Genomic DNA, 19,142 nt, shown 5'->3' on the forward strand with positions numbered 1-19,142 from the left:
GCACATCTGTGTGACGGCTTGTTGATATTCCCTCTTGATCACCCCGATGTGTCTGTATGGGTTGCTGTGGTGAATGTGGGGCTATTGCTGTTTGAGGGTGGACAAATCACAGCAGGTGCCGGTCCAGCGAAGGGGACGCTCTGGACCTGCAAAACGTCCACCCGCATCTTCTTGCAGCCACAGCTGTGTCGCTGGTTGGGCCTGTGGGAGCAGCTTCTTGGATGAAAAGCTCTGATTCCTTGGCTGGTTTGCAAGGCAGGTGGAATTTCCAGTCCTGGCTGGACTGCGGATAGCTTGTCTTGCTGCTGTGTTAGCTTTCAGTGCATCTGCATGGTCATAAGCAACACCCAAATTACTATTATTATTGATATAATTTGCCATTGCATTATTAATACTCAGGCTTTATCTGTCCGCTTATTGTTCGGTGACACTCCAGTGTGCATGCGTTCTCATAAGTAAAATAGGACTCCTGTTTTCCTTCTTTTTTTGTGGTGGGTTTTTTTTTTTTTTGATGAATAGTTTATCCACTGCAAATGCAGTTTCAAGCCACCAATATTCTTTCAGAGTTTGGTCTGGCTTTTTACAAAGTCTTGAAAACATTTTGCAACCAAGTTTAGCTCAACTGAGTTTTGAAGGAAACCCGATAAAATAAGAACTACTCTTTTAAGTGAAATTGAAAGAAAATTGTCTTTGGAAAGTGATAAATTGTCTTTTTGGCTAGAAGCCCAAGCTTCTTTTTAACTTGGAGCAACTCTCTGTCTTGTTTTGTATTTGCACTGCCGGCCAAAGCAGCCCAGCGCTCAGTGCCACCCTCTTCAGAGCGCGAGTCGCACCCTGAGCACGGACACAGCGCTGTGTGACACCGGGACAAGCGGTGATGTCCTGCCCTGGCTGACCCCGAGGGGCCGTTCCCTCCGGCCCCAAAGGCTGTGTTGGCCTTCATCCCCCCCAGACCCTCCCGGGGGGCTCCAAGGGGTGCCGGGGGTGTGCAGGGTGATGGCTCACGTTGCACCCGGCCACTGGGGGTCTCTCTGCCACCGTCGCTAGCACCGGAAAAAACTTTATACTTGGGAAAAATGTTCTCTCGACAGAAAATATTTATAACTGTGTGCTGTTGGTCACTCTGGGTCTTTCTGCTGCTTGAATCTTCCTGCTTTTAAGAATGAATTGTCTCAGGGGACCAACTCCAGGCCTGCCAGGAACAACTTCATTTTCAGGGGCTTCCCAGCACCTGCCCGATCTTACAACACACCCGGGTATAACGTGAAGTGCCACGAACACAAGGAGTGTGCAAATAAGGTGTGGAAAGAGGAATAAAAGGAAGTAGAGGAGTGCCAGAGTGCCATCAGCAGAATTTGCAGCATCAGGATTTCAGAGGAAATCAGTGGTTATTGACGGGGTTGCCTTTTTGTGTATTTTGGAGTCTGACTAGTGCCAGTGATTTCCCGCGTGGAAGTGGGGAGCCAGCTTGCGAGCTCGGGGTTCCCAGCCTGACTTCAGCTTGCAGTAATAACAGCAAGTTCTGTTTTGCCCACTGATGCCACAGGTGCATTTAATGGGGATTTTTGGAAGTAGATGTGAGTTGGTGCTATAGGAGCGCTAGGAGGAAAAACAGACCTGGAGGAAAACACATAGGAGCGTGGCAAGAAAGAGGAATGAAAATGCAGTTGCATAACCTGGGTGTGCTGTTACCGTGACTTTTGGACAGTGGCTGCTCTGTGCCGGCAGTTACTGTGTGTATATGTAAAAACTGTGCATACAAGCTATACCGTGTAGGTTTTTTTTGAGTGAACCTTTTTTAGTCTAGGCCTTGATGTCTGCAGGAAATTGATATTTTCCAGTTTTGCAAGATGCAAAACACTGATAACCTTTTGCGACCCCCCCCCTCCCATCGCTGCTGATAGGAAACCAAATTAGTGCAATAAAAGCATAAAAGCTCATTTGTAACCCAGAGTTCACTATGTGAGGGTCACTACAGATAAATAAATCCTCTCCCCGGCCCGAGCACAAGCTGGGTCCCACAGTGGTCCCTTCGGGCACTACGCAGCACCTCTTTCTTTTGTGCTTAGCTAAACTTACTCTGAAAGTAACGGAGAAGGGGTCTGAGCCCAGTGATGGCTGGGGAGCATGGGGAGCGGTACAGTGAGGGCAGCTGCTGCTGGCGCTGGAAATGGGGGTGGTAGAGACAAGGAAACTAATTAATTAAACCTTAATTGTCAGCTGAAGTCCTGGAAGGCCGAGGGAACCAGCATGTAGCCCCCGCACGATGCTTTGGGGTGGGAGCGCTGAGCGCTGAGCCCAGAGGGGCCGGGTGGGATGGGATGGGACGTGACTCGTGTCTCGGAGGGGGAATGTGCTCCTGTTCCCCTCGCCCTCCGCACTGGCAGAAGTCTGTACCTTTGTAAGAGAAAGAACAGACTGTGGCATTGATGGCTTATTATTCTTTTGAAGCTTTTTTTAACTTAGAAGGCTGATTTTGAGAGGAAAAGCTTTGTAGAGCTCCTTTGGTCCGGCACGTGGCACACACTCATATACGTGCTCCCGGTCTGATGGGTCTATTGGGTAAACTGGACCTGTTTTAAGCAGTTGGGTTGTTTTGATGGGCTGAATTTTGCTTTCAGGTCCTTAGCCATCCAGCCTCCCATCCTCTCGGTCATGCATCACTACCCAAGTGATAAAGCAGCTTATGCTACCATAGCCCAGTGTGGGGGCATCAAGGTGGCACAGGAGTCCCCTACTCATTTTTTTTTTTTTATCATGATGACTTTTTATTCACGTAATTTAGCAGTTAAAGAAAAGCAAGATATAAATCCCCATAGCTTTCCCTCAGTCAGCTCTGTGCTTTCTTCTGGGCCCCAAAAGAAGGCGCACTTGCCAGCGGGGCTGGGCAGCCATGGGGCCAGGAGCCAGGCGGATGCCGGATCCTGGCTTTGCCAGCGGCCCCTGGTAGTGCCCGGCAAAAGCTTTTGTGTCCGTTCCGCTACTTGAAAAGAGCTGCAGTGGTGATGCTGTCATCCTCTAGCCCCTGCCTGGGATGGGTGTGGGGATTAACTGGTTTGTTACTATTTGTGCACAACTAAATATATATGCCGTTAAGGAGAGGGGAGGGAACAGAGGTGGGTCCCGACCGGGAGCAGAGTCTGTTTAGACAGGGGTACAGTCCTGTCTCTAGTGCCGATGGTACCACCACAGTCTTCCTCTCTGATTTCTTGTTCCCTGCGTGACAGTGATTCATGGTTTTTACAAGCCGGGGAGAGCTTCCCTCGGAGGGATCTGCTTTTTTATCCAGTGCGTTTGACTCCAACTTCTTCGATGCTCTCGGAGTGACCTGCCTGGAGGCAGCAATTCTCCAGAGAGATGATTAATTGTGGAAAGGGAAGAGTTTCTCTGCTGAACATGATTTTTTTTTTTAATACATCTTTCACATGCATGGGGCCAACTCACCCATGTTTTGAGTATGTTTTAAAGCACTCAGGATGCTGGTGAGGTACCAAGTCAGGGGGTTATTTTGCTTTCCCTTTTTCCCCCTCATTACTCAGCTTCGCTTAGCCTCCAATGGCGACAATCCAGGCGATGCAAAAAGCAGAGAGAAAATCCAGCTCCCTTGACTTTGATCTCTTGCTCAACTTGATGGTGCCTCCGCTTGGTTTCCTGTGGTGTCTGCCTCTCACTTGGGCTCCCCGCAGTCAGAGGGACACCCGCAACCTCTGCAGCGCTCGCGGAGATTTACCTCGGTCCAGGGCAGGGCATCCTCTCCTGCCCCATGTACTCGCCCATTTTCTTTCTGATGTCCCTGACGCAGGGCAGAGCTGGCAGGGAAATCTGCCCTCGGAGTTAGAACTGGGCAGCTTTTGTGTTTTCTTTTTGACTCATGATTGAAGCATCCTTAACTGCATGAGTCTGGCCTGGTTATTTTAAGGGCAGCCAGGGTATAGTCATGCTACTCGCTTGCTTCTTGGGCTCACACTTGTGCGAGCCAAGACTTTGTCTCCTGCTTTTCCGGTATTTCCCATGGCTCTATCCCGCTCCGCGCCACTGGCCTTTTGTTTGGTTGTGTTCCCTTATTTTTAATGAAAAAAAAAAAAAAGGAGCATTTCACATGGCACTGCAAACAACTTGTCAAACCTCTGAGTCACTGGTTAAATTGAATTGTCAAAAGAATCACAGCTCCCTGTTTTCCTCATGTTTTTGAGTTTTTCATGATGTGTATTTGTGTACTGTTTCTGTCCCTGGAGCAGAAATATTTGATAACTAAACCAGATATTTGGGTGTTTTTTCCTAGCAGTCACTTGTACTATTTCTTTATATTTAGAAGTATTGTGCCCACGTTATTAGCACAGCCAGGTGCTATTTGATGGCCTGCAACATCCAGATGGTCAAACCGAATGAGCTCTTGTACCACCGGAGTTTTTGAACCACTTTTGAATTGTCTCTGTTGCCGAACCCCGCTGGCTGCAAAAGCTGGGGAAAAATGGTGAGATGGGGGGGCTAGACACAATCTGGGGGTTGTGGGGCAGTATAGGGGGCAGAAGGGCAGTATGGTGGGGCGGGGGGGTATAGCAGGGCGGTATAGGGGGCGGAAGGGCGGTATGGTGGGGCGGGGGGGTATAGCAGGGCGGTATAGGGGGCGGAAGGGCGGTATGGTGGGGCGGGGGGGTATAGCAGGGCGGTATAGGGGGCGGAAGGGCGGTATGGTGGGGCGGGGGGGTATAGCAGGGCGGTATAGGGGGCGGAAGGGCGGTATGGTGGGGCGGGGGGGTATAGCAGGGCGGTATAGGGGGCGGAAGGGCGGTATGGTGGGGCGGGGGGGTATAGCAGGGCGGTATAGGGGGCGGAAGGGCGGTATGGTGGGGCGGGGGGGTATAGCAGGGCGGTATAGGGGGCGGAAGGGCGGTATGGTGGGGCGGGGGGGTATAGCAGGGCGGTATAGGGGGCGGAAGGGCGGTATGGTGGGGCGGGGGGGTATAGCAGGGCGGTATAGGGGGCGGAAGGGCGGTATGGTGGGGCGGGGGGGTATAGCAGGGCGGTATAGGGGGCGGAAGGGCGGTATGGTGGGGCGGGGGGGTATAGCAGGGCGGTATAGGGGGCGGAAGGGCGGTATGGTGGGGCGGGGGGGTATAGCAGGGCGGTATAGGGGGCCGAAGGGTGGTATGGCGAGGGGGTATAGCGGGGCGGTATAGAGGGTGGAAGGGTGGTATGGCAGGGCAGAGGGTATAGCGGGGTGGTATAGGGGGCTGAAGGGCGGCGTGGCGGGGAGGTATAGCGGGCAGAACGCGGGTATAGCAGGGCGGTATAGGGGGCCGAAGGGCGGTATGGCGGGGCGGGGCGGTACAGCGGGGCCCCTCCCGGCGGGCGGGGCGGCGGCGCTCGGCTCCCGCGGGATAAAGGGGGGGAGCGGCGACGGGGGAGGAGGAGGAGGAGGGAGGAGGATGGCGGCGCTGGGGGCGCTGGTGAAGAAGGTGTGGAGCGTCCGGCGGTTCGTGGTGCTGCTGTGCGCCCCGCTGGCGCTGGTACCCGTGCTGCTCAGCCTGCCCCCCAAGGTACCCGCGACCGGGGCGGGGGGGGCACGGAGCGGAGGCCACCGCCGTGGAGCCCCCCGCCAGCTGGGGCTGCCACCCAGGGTTGCAGACTGGGGACACGGAGCAGGGGACAGCGAGTGGGGAGCACTGAGCCGGGATGCGGATGGGGGGGGGCTGCAACCAGGGACGTAGAGGAGGGGACACCAAGCAGGACACAGCGGCTGGGACCAGGAGCACAAACTGGCACACTGACTCGGGCATGGACCAAGGGTACGGATCGGCGTTACAGGCTGGGGGCGTGAACTGTGGGGCACGGCCCTGGGGACACGGACAGGGGACATCGCCTTGGTGGTCTGTCCCACCTTGCTGCTCCCCTGTCCCTCAGCCCCAGCAGTATTTGGTCCTCATGAGGGTCACCCTGCTACCTGCCAGGGTTCCCCCACGTCGGGAGGGGACCGCCGAAGCCTGCAGTCTGCCACAGCTCCTCACACTTCTGCGGCCACCTTAGAGCGCAAATGGAGGGGACATCCTGGGGTGACCTTAACTTTTAGGGGGAAGAAGGGACAGATAGTGTGGACTGTATTTATGTTGCTTATATAGACATGGGGAGGGGTAAGGGACCTATGGTTCAGAATCGGCTCAAACTAAGTAGCACTAACTAGTACTTCTTGCTGATACCTACCTGCCTTATCGTGGTTTTTATCAGTAGTCCTCAAAGGGGATCTGGGGAAACTGAGGCCGAGCTGGTCCACAGCCAGCATCACCCAGCAAGGTGTTTGTAGAGCTGGGGTAGAAGGCAAGTGCTCGGAGCTCTGAGGCTGCCTGGCGTTGCTGTCCTATCCCTTTCCTATGGGAATTGCATGGGTAGTGGCCGTGTGGGCAGGGAGAGAGGGATGCTGCGGGGCTGGGAAATGCAGGGGAGCCGCAAGTGCCACCGGTACCACTGAGGGCAATTCTTGGGGGGACCTTTGGTGCTGTATCTGAAAAGGCTTTGTGAGTGAGACGTTTGTGGTGTCCTGTAGATGTGGAATAGACTGGACTCCTGGTAAGGTTTGGGTTTTGGCATGTGTGTTAGGCTGCACGTTAAGCAATCTGTGGCAAAACTTTGGAGGCTGGAGGATTTTGCAGCTGTCCCATGTACGCAGCTCTCCTTGCACCAGGAGGTCCCAGCCGCGGTGGAAGTCCACGGGAAGTCACTGGGAAATTTTGTGCCTTTGACTTCAGTATGGACAAGATTTCACTCTTACATTCTGACTCAGATCCATTTGAGAATGACTTTGTTTACATCAGAAAAGAAGTGATGTTCAGTACTTAGTGATTATAGAATGATTCAGAAGCTGTAAGGACATGAAGGTGGCATTTAATTCTGCCAGTATAGTGCTTGTCAGGTGAAACCTTTACATTCAAGATAGCAAAATAAATCTCGCAAATAAAAAAAAAAATAGAATGACCATTGCTTTATTTAATGATACCATGTGTTAAAAGAGAAAATTCTTTGGATTTTATCTCCCTTTTTTCTATTTTGCATTATTGCGTGAGTTCTTAATAGGAATATACTAAATGTCTGCCTCAAAGAGCAGAAAGCATGTTGCACAACAGGTACTTAATTCCTTTGCAGACTCATAAGTAGATAATTATATTTGTACATTCATTTACGGTAGCCGACCAAGTGACTTCAATTATATTTAATAGTATCTTGTTTGACTTGAGCATGTATAAAATCGTGAGATACAGTTAGAGGGTGAGGAGATGCACTGTATGCTCCGCACAAGCTTGTGCCCGAACCGCGCCGTGGTTAACTGTGAGAATAAATCGCAGATTAATCTGGCACGGGGCTGCAAGAAAGCCTTCGATCCAGATGCTCTGTGTACTGGGTAGAAGTGTATAGTGTTACAGAGGCTGCGTAAAGATTTGGGTGTTCAGGAAAGGGATTTCTCCACATGTACAGAAGAAAACCAAGTCTCTGCTGGTGTCATGGTGCTGTTCACACCCCTCCACCCTTACGGTGGACCTTGTGGACAGTCCGGTCTGATCAATGCCGCCTTATTAAAGAAAAACGGGTGATGGGAGAGTGGAAGTGCTTGCAGCTGAGGGGGTGAAGGAGCAGAGGGGCAGCTGTGGGTGGGGATGGAGAGGCCCTGGCGGAGCCGACTGGTCCGCTCGCCTTAGTTCTTCATTTTCCGTGGGCGCTAAATGCATTGCAGCTGGTAGCAGTGAGGCTGGCTGGTACCTGCACTTGTCACTGTCAAAACTCTGATGCTCACGGGACTGATACCCAGCGCAACATTTCAAGCTGCCCAACTACAGCTTCACCGAGTTCTCCCCAGTTTGGCACAGGGGTGAATCTGTAGCTGTGAGCTACCACAGGAAATCGTATGCATTCATGTTCAGGGGTCAGTGGTTCATCTACAGTTTCAACACAAAGTTGTCCCTCAGTTGTTCAGCAAGAAAGGAAACTTGCTGTTGCATCAACAGGGGATTAAGTTCTGACGTCCGGAGCTTGCTTGGACTGCGCTCCGCAGCCCGAGCCGCAGGGGGCTGCAGGAGGGGAAGGGAACAGGTTATGCTTTTAACCACAGTAAAAAACAACCACGGGGAGGGGTGACAGGCGAGGGCTCAGCAGGCGGGGGATCTGGTGGTGGTGGAGTTTGGAAGGTGTCCTGGTGTGTGACGGAAGATGTGCGCACTCAGCTGCACCGCTTGGGTCGGATGGTTTCTCCTAACGCGGGGCTCGAGTCCAGCCTGGGCAGCCGGGTTGCAAGAATGGCTGCAGGTGTTCAGCAAGTTTCATCTCAGAAGGAATTCGACTGACTGGGCTGCTGCTGGTGTTACTGGGAGGCTGTCCCAGGCAGGGCACCCATGGAAAGCAGGCTGGGGCAGGAAGAGCTCCTGGTGTGGTGCAGTCATTGTAGCAACCTTGATGCTACCAAGTACTTGCGCATGTGGAGCATGGCAGAGCTGGGTGGGCTGGAGAACCCCATGTTCCTGCTGGGATGGTCGGTTTGCTGCCCCACAGGGTGTTACAGAAACTGGCAGGAGATGAGAAGCAGTGAGGCTCAGCCCTTGCTAACCTCAGGATGAGATTTCCCTTGTAAAAAGGTGTCTTACAGGATCCTCTGCTCTGGGGATGCTAAAATCTGTTCCCGCATCGTGTCACCATTTACCTTCTCCCCACTGGGATGCGCAGCAATCTTAATGTCGCAGGGGACTGCAGCCATAAGGAGCCACCTGAGCTTTGGCTTCAAGGGTAGTCTTTCACTTGGATCTGGAGACCAAGAAATCATGACCTAAAGTTGATATAACAGAGAACTACAAATAGGATGTGCCTTCTTGGATTAGCGTGTACTTCTGAGTGACACCCTGTGGTCTGGGTGCAGTGGATTTTTCTAGTGAAACCTGGGCCTGGGTGACATCTCCCTGGAGACAAAATCCTTTGAGAAAAATCATCCATCAAGTCTGGCCTTGCTTGTTGCTGCTGAACTCCAGCATCCCTACCTGCAAGCTGCTGCTAAAGCTCTCATCAGCTGTCACCCTGCAGCGGTCGTTCTCCAGATCTCTGTGTGAGTCACTTCGCAGAGGGACAGTGACAGGGCTGACATGACGCTGACATTACATTGATAGCCCTTGCTTTTACTTGATGCCCTTTGTAGGTTGTGGTCGTGGAGAGGGAGACTTGCCTAAGTGGTTTTGTCTGCAATCTCCTTTCTCCTAAATAGAAAAATGAAATTTCTGCGTTGTGGGTGGGTTTGCTGAGACCTCAGGGTGTGCTCCCCAAACTGGGGCGGGAGCAGTGACTTGTGTCCGTCGCATGAAACAGGAGAAGGAAATGCTTTGTGTGGACCAGCTTCCCCGGAACCAGTTCTCTGCGCGAGGGTCTCTGTCACCTCCCGCTCTCGTTGCTGCTGAAGTGGCTGAATATTTGTCCCGCGAGTGGAAGTGCCTGCGACCCCCCCTGCTCGGAGGGCTGTGAATGATTGCAGAGAGCTCGGGCAGGGCAGGAGGGGCTGGAGGAACTGTTCTGCTGGAAAGGGCATGGGGGGCACTTTTAATGAGCTGTGCAAAGAGCTTGTTCCAACAGCTTCTAATGAACTCAATGTCTACAGCCTCTTGGCTTGGTAACAGCTGAGGCAGCCAAATCTGCTAAAAGGAGCTCAGAGCAGGCAAATAGGGCCCCATGCCTTCAGAAAACAGACTTGACTTCCTCAGTGGCCATAGAGCAATTTAAAATTAACTTGAATGTAATGAGTCCTCCTGATTAGAACAAGGAGACTTTGAGAACTTCCAGAAGAAAAATGATATTGCTTGCGCTCGAAAGCGAAGAACATGAATAGTCTCCAAACAAAGGCTTTGTGGGGAAAGGGGGTGATGCCAATGTAGGCGAGCGGGGTGGTGGGCTGGGAGCGGGGTGTCCTGGGAGCTGGATCCTGGGCTGGAGAGCACGGGCGGGCAAGGAGGCAGCACTCAGGAGGGCAGCCTGGCGGGTGAAATAAGTGATTGTAGCCCGAGTGTACATTTCACGCACAAAGTCCATCCCTGCTACATACGTGCTTGGTGAGTTAGAAAGGCTGGTTTCACAAAACCGGAAGCAATGGTCAGTTGAAAGAGATGAGAGGAAGAACTTCAATGGGGAAAAAGGGGTGATAACTGGAAGTCGGGCGACTGCATTTTACCACGTGCTCTGTGAGCTTCAGTCTGGAGAGAAGGGAGGCTGGGCAAAGAGCAGGCTGGCACAGAGGAAGCGAAAGCAGCAATACTTAGGGGAAAAGGGATGTTGACAAGAGTCATATTGGAAGCAAAGAACCACTGAAAACATTAAAAGGGATGTGAAAGAATTGAGGACGAAATCCCTGGGCAGGGTGTTGAGGGTGATGAGCGGTGTTTCGAGTGTGTGGCACAAAAGGAATCTGACCCATGGTATTCTGTCGCCAGATGGGCAACGCAGAAATAGCCACATTCAATGAAGCATTTTTGTTCTGTACTCGGGAAAGCACTTGTAGTACAGTCCTATATCATAGGGAGTTGTCTGATAATGAAATATTTTTATTACGACAGTAACTAAAGGAAGTTAAAATACTTGCATCCAGCCCTGGCTACTTTAAAATCTACAGGTTTAGGCAACTTCCATATGAGAGAAGTTTTGTGAACCAATAAAGCAGGTGCATTTCTACAAACCCCAGGGTAGATGGAGATCAGTGGGACCATTGGCTGCAGGTCAGGATGATCCGGAGTCACTCTTGGGAAGCAGATTCCAAAGAAGGACTTAAGATGGCGATATTAATTAGTTGAACATGGCTACCAGACGGGCTACCCACAGCCAAGAGGGTTAATGTGATATTTGTGTGTATGGACATGTGAAAGTTGAGAAAGAGCAATGAGGATCTACCAGGCTGCTGTTTGCTGAGGTTGTGGCTTTCACCAGAACTCCCTTACAGTCTGGCTTCCACAGCTGAGAAATGGCTTTGACAAATTGGAGACATCTCAGGACGAGTAAAGGACTGGAGAACAGGCCATGTTATGAAAGGCTATGGGAGCTCAACCTTATTCTTCCAAAGAATAAAAAGGTAAGGAGTAACTTGATCACTACCTTGAAGGCATATCCATCATGAGCAGAGTTTGGGTAAGGGCGATAAAGGAAGAGCAGATAAGAAGGTGCAGGTAGTTGAAGCTGGCAGATTCAGATTATCACAACGTAATGTTAACGGAGAAGTTAATTAATCATAGGAACGGCTTACTAAATTTATGGCGGGTCCACCGTCACTGAAAATGCTTATTTTTTTCTAACCAAATATGGTGGATCTATCTTAAAAACAATCCCAAACCCAGATGCTGAAATGGAGATTCAAAAGGGGAGCCCTGTTATCCTTGCACAGGGTGTCAAGTCATCACACCGTGCTGTTTTACTTTCACAGTCCATGAAATGTTTGAAGATGCAGGATCTATTGCTGCCTCCAAGAGAAGGTGTGAGCCTCAGACCTCTGAGCCAGGGAGGATTTTCTCTAAGATGCCCATTTCATTTTTGTCAGTAGTTTCCTACACGATCTTGGTCAATTTGCCCACTTTCTCTGAGCTACGGCTATCCGGTTTCCAAAATAGAGAAAATGATTCTGTTTTGCTGCCAACTACAAAATACTTCAAGAAGTTTAAATAGAAATGTTTAATAAGCTTTATGTCTTTTTAGCGTAACTCCAGAGCAAAATATCTTCCCTGCAGCTCTTCGAGCTTGTGCCCTTGTGTCACTGGCCCCTTTCTAGCCACTCTGTAAATACTCAGTGGGAGCAAAACAACTCTGCTGGCAGGGAGGCTGGTAAACAGGGCTTGGTTTGTGTCCAGATTACATCATATTTGCAGGAGCTGGGTTGGTAGAAATCAGATTCACATATCCATCGTGTTGGCGAGCAGAAGGTGAGAGAGAGATGGCCAGTAGCGTGGTCACAGCTGCAACGTGACAACAGTTTGCGAGTGAGATGCTAAAAGCAACTGGTACTTTTTTTGTACTGAGTAGTTCTGAGTATTGCAGATAGGATGTTCCTTTGTGATGGCAGTGGGATAAAAGGGCTTGGAAAGCTCTAGTTTCAGCCAAAATGTCTCTTGGTATTGGGATTGAGGTCCTGGAGTAGCCTGTTCACTCGTTTGCCTGGTCATAGGGCGGCGTGGCGATGGGGAGAGCCCACATCGGGGTAGTCAGGCTGTGATGATCATGTAACATGCAAAGGTTGATGGAGAAAAACCAAAGCTTGGCAGTGCCTTTGGGTAGGATGTCTTTGAGCGCTGTGTCTGTCTGGCAGGGAGGCTGTGGGCACTGGGCAGGTGGCATGGGGCTGCCCAGGAGCCGCCTGGGGCTGGTGGAGAACAAGGTCCAGCTGAAGCTTCTGATGTTCCCTTTCAGGTTGGTGGTGGGGAGTGGTGACACGTGGATGCCCGTGCCTTGGTGCTATGCCTGGGTGAACCGATTTGCCTTATCTGACCCACATTCCCTGCCAGCATCTTCTTTCCCTGGGGCACCTCATTGGCCATTCCAGGAGACCACCTGCTCCCTCCAGCTCTCCTGCCCACGGGAGACTACCTCGTGGGTTGGCTTCCTCTGCCGTAGCTCAGCAGGTCCCCCAGTGTGGAAAATTCCGGTGCTTTCAGTGCAGCGAAGGCAGGATCTGTGTCTGGAGGGGCAGAGGTCGCTCTCAAGGCTCTTGAGCAACAGGAAGGAGAGCCGCTGTAGTCCAGAGCACTTCCCTGGAAATCATTAAGTGGTTATAGAATTAACCCAATCACGAGACCCACTTTAAAGTTCGTATGTGCTACCATTTTCCCCCCTGAACTTTGATAGACTTATCTTGAAAAAAAGCTGCAGGGAGGTGAGGAGTCGTTTGACAGTGACACAGCAGAGGGATCGAAGGATAAAGATCATGTCGGGGTGATGGTGCTGCACACAACAGTGGATGCAGCCCGGAGTGTCCCGGGGCAGCTGCGGCCGTCTCTCTAAAGGACCATTCTTCTGCCGTTTGTTAGCATTTATTGTTTGCATACTAACCAAACTTGCTGGGCACTGGGAGCATTAATTAATTAACATTGATTAACGTTTTGATTTTATATACAGTTTGGTTCAATTTTATTAGTGGTTTTGAATTTTTTTGTTTTATTCTGGGGAGTGCTTGCTCCAAATCTGAGTTATTCTGAAGTGGTCTTGTTCCTTTTTTGTTGAATGATGGTCCCATCTTCAGTGAAAAACTTGTTTAATATAGGTGCAGTTTGCCCTCTTTTGGGGCAGAATAAATTGCATAAACAATGCTACAGCAGTCTTTCCAAGTGGTTTGCTGTTGATCCGTATAGGTTTTGAAATTTCAGGAAAACTCTCCATATAGCAGTTCTTTCTGCTCTGTTTTGGTTTTACCCCTTGGCCTTTGATTTTTGCAATGAAGATTAGTTATTAGATTCATGCTGTGTTTCATTGCAATGTTTTCCAGAATGTTTTCCATACATCAGAGAATAAATATTCCTTACTTATAATTAGTTTTCTAAATTGTATTTCATCTATTTCATCAAGTCAATTAAAGCCCTCACTGATATTCTCTTATATCAAGACATTGTTAAATATTTTCAGTTGCTGTACCACCGTAAGAGGCAAAGTGTCTTTATTTTGAAGCTGACTTTGGTGCAACTTTCCTTGCAGAAAACTGAAGAATATTTTGCCAGTGGGAGAAAAAATTATTTATATGGCCTTTAGAGATCAAATGGAAAAGTGCTTAATGAGAGCAAAGCTGTTTCTTTGGTGTATAAAAAGAACCAGAGTAAAGAGAAATTATTGGCTGCAATGGGAATGAAATCACTGATCTAGCGTGCAAACATTTTAAAAGATGATTCTTTATTTTTGCAAAAATTATCACTGACAGGTTTGCTGCTCTTGTCCTGCTGGTTTGGAGGAAGCGAAGCCATGGGGAGCTCATGGGAACTGCCAGGTGCCAGGGCTGAGCCCTGGGAATGTAAAGGGTTTACTTCACAGTATGTCTCTTTACTGGGATCTAAAATTAGGACTGCAAATGATCTTTAAATCCAGATCTTGGGAACTTTACATGACGCGTTGGCTCTGCTGCAATTAATGTATTAAAAAAAAATAAATCAAAGCAAATTACTCTCAGTTCTGTGATATTTGCGTTCCCACGTGCACTGAAGCACTGGAGCTTTGCTAGCAGAACTGCTTGTGAAATGCAAAGCCTGAGTGCTAAAAGCAAAACAAATCAGAAATTCCGTCATTCTTCCCACTTTTCAAACACTCAGTACAGATGTATTGGGCAATAAACCCGTATCGGTTTCAATTCACTCGACTCTGTGCACCCAGCGGGGTTTCAGGGTAGATTCAGTTCTTTGGCTTTCTCAATATCCGTGGTTATTTTTTATCCTCAGTTTGTGGGGGTGTTGCTGTGCTGGTGTCTGCTCTAGGAGCTTGGGAGCAACCACATTCAGCTGAGGCCTGAAGTGAATTGTTTGCAGGTGGCCAGGCAAGTTGTGTCTCTGCCGTACCTTGCTGCACGCTCCAGCCGAGACCACGTTGTCCCCAAAATGCAGCTCTACACAGGTCCCAGCCCACGCTGTTCCCCACCCAGCCACGCCAGGGAACGGAGCCATCATCTCCCTCACCAAAGCCCTGGGTGCCAGGGAGGAAGGTCCAAGCAGAGGGACAGAGGTGCCTTTGAGTAACAATTCAACCTGTCCAACAAGCTGGAAAAGTGGTAAAATAAATAGCTCTGTGGCTTCCAAATGACTCTCAGCTGTTATTTATAGCACTGTGGGCACTCTGCCCCGCGGTCGCTGACAATATCCCTGTTCAGCCCTGCCGTGCCCGAGCCCAGCTCCGTGCCGGGCTCTCCCTGCCCCCCCGGGGCTCTCCCCTCCTGGGCTTGGAGCTGTTCTCCTGACTTCTTTCCGTCGCTCATTATTTCGGCCGTGGCCTGTCGTGACAAATGGCTTTGGTCTAGTTTGCACCTCCTGGGTGGATGAATGAATTCACGGCGCGGGGGGTGCTGGGTTTCTGCCAGCCTTGGCCCAGGCTGGGGCGATGCTGGGCATGGGTGAGCTCCCTGCCCTCAGGAAGCGATGTGACACCAGGGCGCTTGATTTACTGGTTTCCGTGGGGACTGGGATGGGTTGCTGTCAAATGGTTTCTCGCAGGTCTCTCGGGAGCCTCTGATCCAAGAAAAGAAACCTTTCTGTGTGCCTCCTATTGCGAATGTGGGGACTCGATACAGCCATCTCAAAGCTGTTTTTCCATAGACGTGCAGAGCACACTCTGTGGAAGCGGGAGAGAAAGCACAAACAAGTTAAGTGTAGCAGGGTCAGAAAATGGGACACCTAAGGGTGTTCGCAGCACTTGCTCTAGCAGCAGTGCCTGCTGGGGATTAGCGCTGTAACTCAACGTGGATGGGTAGTTCCTGCTCTCCGGAGCTTCCTTGGTTGATGCCCCAGTGCACTGCTACCCTGCAGCACGTAGGAAGCTCAGGCGACCGAGGAGGATTTGGGTTTTGCGGTGGTCTCAGAGGATCAGTGTAAGTCCTGAACCCCTACGCAATATAGGGGTGAAGGTGTTGCGCATGATGGAATTGATTTGGGAGAAATACTGTATCCTTCAAGGAGTAACTGCTGCGTTTTTCTTGTCTGAGTGTCTCCAAGTGGAAAGATGTCTCTGTAATGCCATGTCTTACTTTTCCTCTCTCCTTTTGCAGGAGGGAAGATGTCTCTATGTGATCCTGCTGATGGCCCTGTATTGGTGCACAGAGGCTCTGCCCTTGGCCGTGACAGCTCTGCTGCCTATCGTCCTCTTTCCCTTCCTGGGGATCCTCCCGTCTAACAAAGTTTGCCCACAATATTTTTTAGACACCAACTTCCTCTTCCTCAGTGGTTTAATTATGGCCTCGGCCATTGAGGAGTGGAATTTACACCGCAGGATCGCGCTCCGGGTCCTCATGTTGGTGGGAGTCCAGCCAGCCAGGTGACTATGGGAGCAGGGGGATCTCCATGGGGGATGTGAGCTGCAGGCGCTTGGGAAGCGGCTCTGCTGTGGTGGGCCGTGATGCGGGTGTCTCCCCTGCCAGGGAGCTGCCCACATCCCATTTTCTCCAGCTTATTGAGTTAATCATCTCTTTGCCTTTGCTCAGAGGCCGGCGGAGCACAAGGAGAATCATTTGGTTCAGCCCCATAATTGTGCTCCATCCAGTTACAGGATAGTCACAGAAGTCTTTTTTGCTATTAGTTTTGTTATCCCTGCACATGAGCTTTTCTTCCTACAGCTATAATATATCAGAGAGCTTGCTAACCTGAAGAAATTCAGCTTTTCCTTTTTTTCTCTCTTCCAGACTAATTTTAGGGATGATGTTGACAACGTCTTTCCTGTCCATGTGGTTAAGTAATACTGCCTCCACTGCTATGATGCTTCCAATTGCAAATGCAATTTTAAAAAGCCTCTTTGGGGACAAAGACACATCTAAGGATATGAACAGGGATAATGAAGAAAACCAAGGTAAATGAGACAGGACAGTAGTACAAGCCAGCTGAGGTCTGCCCATCTGCCATCAAATATGCCCCATTTTATTGACTTCACTGGCACAAGTACCAGTTTTCTTTGCTGCAGCTTGATCTCAGTGCTGGTCCCATTTTAATACACACTTTGTTATTTCGGTGGAATAGTAGTGGCATAAAATTCCCTTTTATCCTGTCCCTTCCTCATGTCATGCAGGAGGCAATGCTCATGAGTTGTCTGGAAAAACCAAGAAGTGGTGACGCCCAGCCAACCTGCTCCATAAACCTGCTGCTGGCACCAGTCACGGTCCAGCTCTGTGGGCACGGTGGTGATGGGATTCGTAGGGTGCCTCGCTGCAGGGACAGCCAGAGCCGGGGCCGGGGGGGCTGTGGATAGTAACACCTGGGCAGATGAGTGGTGCTTCATGGTGCGTTGCTGGAGGGACAGGCAGGGACTGGCCAGGCAGCGAGAGCGGGGCAAGAGTGGGGACAGCGGCCCCTCCATGGCAGCACACAGGGCTGCCCGGCGCTCGTGGACAGCTGGGTTCTCCTCTCATTTTCCTATTTGTTCCCCCATGAAGCGGGAGCCTGAGCTGGAGGAGAAAGGGAGGACAGAAGGGAAGGCTGGTAGGTTAAATACCTATTTAAATACGTAACCAGTAGGTTAAATACCTACGAAGAAAGGCTGAAGGATTTGGGTCTCTTCAGTCTGGAAAAATGACGGCTGAGGGGGGATCTTGTCAATGGTTATAAATACTCAAAGGGTGGGTGTCAGGAGGATGGGGCCAGGCTCTTTTCAGTGGTGCCCAGTGGCAGGACAAGAGGTAACGGGCACAAACTTGAGCGTAGGAAGTTCCACCTAAACATGAGGAGGAACTTCTTTACTTTGAGGCTGGCAGAGCCCTGGCACAGGCTGCCCAGAGAGGTGGTGGAGCCTCCGTCTCTGGAGACATTCAAAACCCACCTGGTCGCGTTCCTGTGCCACCTGCTCTGGGTGACCCTGCTCTGGCAGGGGGTTGGACCAGATGATCTCCAGAGGTCCCTTCCAACCCCGACCATTCTGTGATTCTGTGATTTATAAAGGGCTTTGTGGTTTCCCAGCTTGGTGCTACTGCTTGGTGTTGCTCCTGAGCAGGTCACGTCCAGGCTGGGTCAGGGGTACGTTGTCAGACAAGGTCTTCCTCCAGCCCTCTCTTCACAAGTCACTTACCAGGAGTTTGGGCTTCTGGCAGACAGTGATGAGAAACAGCAAAAGAGAAATGAGTCATGAAGTCCCCTTTGCAGCTATTACTGATAGTTGGAGCAGTAGTTGTGGCTTCTCTTTCTTGCACTAATTAGTACTACTTCTTCTGTGATTTAAAAGCAATGGCTTTTTGGTTCCCACTGAGTCCTAAGGCAGAACAAAATGAGTTCCCAGAAGACGACTCAAACATGTGTGTACTCTAATAAAGATATAATTAATCATTCATCATTAATGTCTAGCAATCATGAGATCTTTGCACTCCAGGTTGCTTTATCACATTTGCTTTATGAATTTTTGACTGTTCACATCTATTAAAATCAAACACCCTGACCTTCTTGCTATAATTCCTTATTCTGTAGAAGCGTTGTGTTTTGTCAGTCTGCTTTTAACCTACCTGACCCCATCCTCTGAAATGATTTGGGTGTGTAGTTGTGACTGTAAATACAGTAGAGTTTGGGAATACATAAAATCAAGACCCCTGTTGCCCTAGGCATTGGCAAGCACTAAATTAACGTCCTTGGCTCACAAGGCTTACAGTGGTGAGAGAAGCCAGAAAAGGCAAAGTGAGGGGCCTGCAAAGAGAATGAATAAAGTGATGCTTTGCAAATACCATGTGATGGCGTGATGATGCATTTTTCTTTTGAGGTAGAGACTTATAAAAGAAATAAATACAAGTGATGGAGGGGTCATCTGAAAAATGTACAACATCAAAATGCAAGTTTTCTTGTAGACTTCTTATTTGAACTTTAGTGTCCCGAGGTGAACTCAGCCTTTTCTGTAATCTTTCTGAATGGATGAGAAAAGCTGAGTTCCTTGAAGGACGCCCTAAACCTGAAGTCAGTCAAAAGCGACGAATCCGGTGTTACCTCTAGGAGCGGAGAGGTGAAGGTGAGCTTTCTGCAGGGGGTTCCTGGCTGTCGGGTGTCGTCTGTGGCCAGGGCTGGTTGCACATCTCCAGTGGGGCTGTCCCGGTTAGTTTTTTCACAGGCCTGATGAAACCCAACCAAATGTAAGGAACGTACATTTGAGAAAAAGGAATACTCATTTCATAGTTTACTTAATTTTTATAATCCAACTGAATCGTAATCTGTGTTGCAAAAAAGACAGGCAGATTTAATGGCGAAGAGGACTGTATGTGGAAGCAAACTTTTACAATGGCATATGATAAAGAATATCTGGGATATGCTTTAATAATACTGTAGTAGTGTCCAAGAGGCTAAAAAATACTTGGGTGGCTAAAAAAAAATATTAAAAATATATTAAAGAATATGTAGCATGTAAAAGCATTTGGTTTTCTGAAGAAATCTCAACAAGTGTATGAAACCAGCTTTGTGAAAGGCTTTGCTTACGCACACAGTGCCAGAATTAAAGCGGCG

General features: G+C 49.9%; 1 protein-coding gene across 4 annotated transcripts in view; it reads left to right on the forward strand.

Annotated features, from left to right (window-relative positions):
- SLC13A3 (solute carrier family 13 member 3) overlaps positions 1 to 19,142 on the forward strand; it is a 36,059-nt gene that overhangs the window by 2,202 nt on the left and 14,715 nt on the right. For 2 of the 4 annotated variants that reach the window (XM_074604785.1, XM_074604786.1), the window contains 3 exons: positions 4,313 to 4,474; positions 15,731 to 15,996; positions 16,361 to 16,524. In XM_074604785.1, the coding sequence (XP_074460886.1) occupies positions 4,472 to 4,474; positions 15,731 to 15,996; positions 16,361 to 16,524 (433 nt within the window). In that variant the 5' untranslated portion in view covers positions 4,313 to 4,471. Of the gene's footprint in view, positions 1 to 4,312; positions 4,475 to 5,411; positions 5,541 to 15,445; positions 15,997 to 16,360; positions 16,525 to 19,142 lie in introns of those variants that run through there. The other 2 variants (XM_074604784.1, XM_074604787.1) reach the window with 2 other exon arrangements.

This window comes from Larus michahellis, chromosome 12 (genome assembly GCF_964199755.1).
Source record: "Larus michahellis chromosome 12, bLarMic1.1, whole genome shotgun sequence".
NCBI classification, from domain to species: domain Eukaryota; kingdom Metazoa; phylum Chordata; class Aves; order Charadriiformes; family Laridae; genus Larus; species Larus michahellis.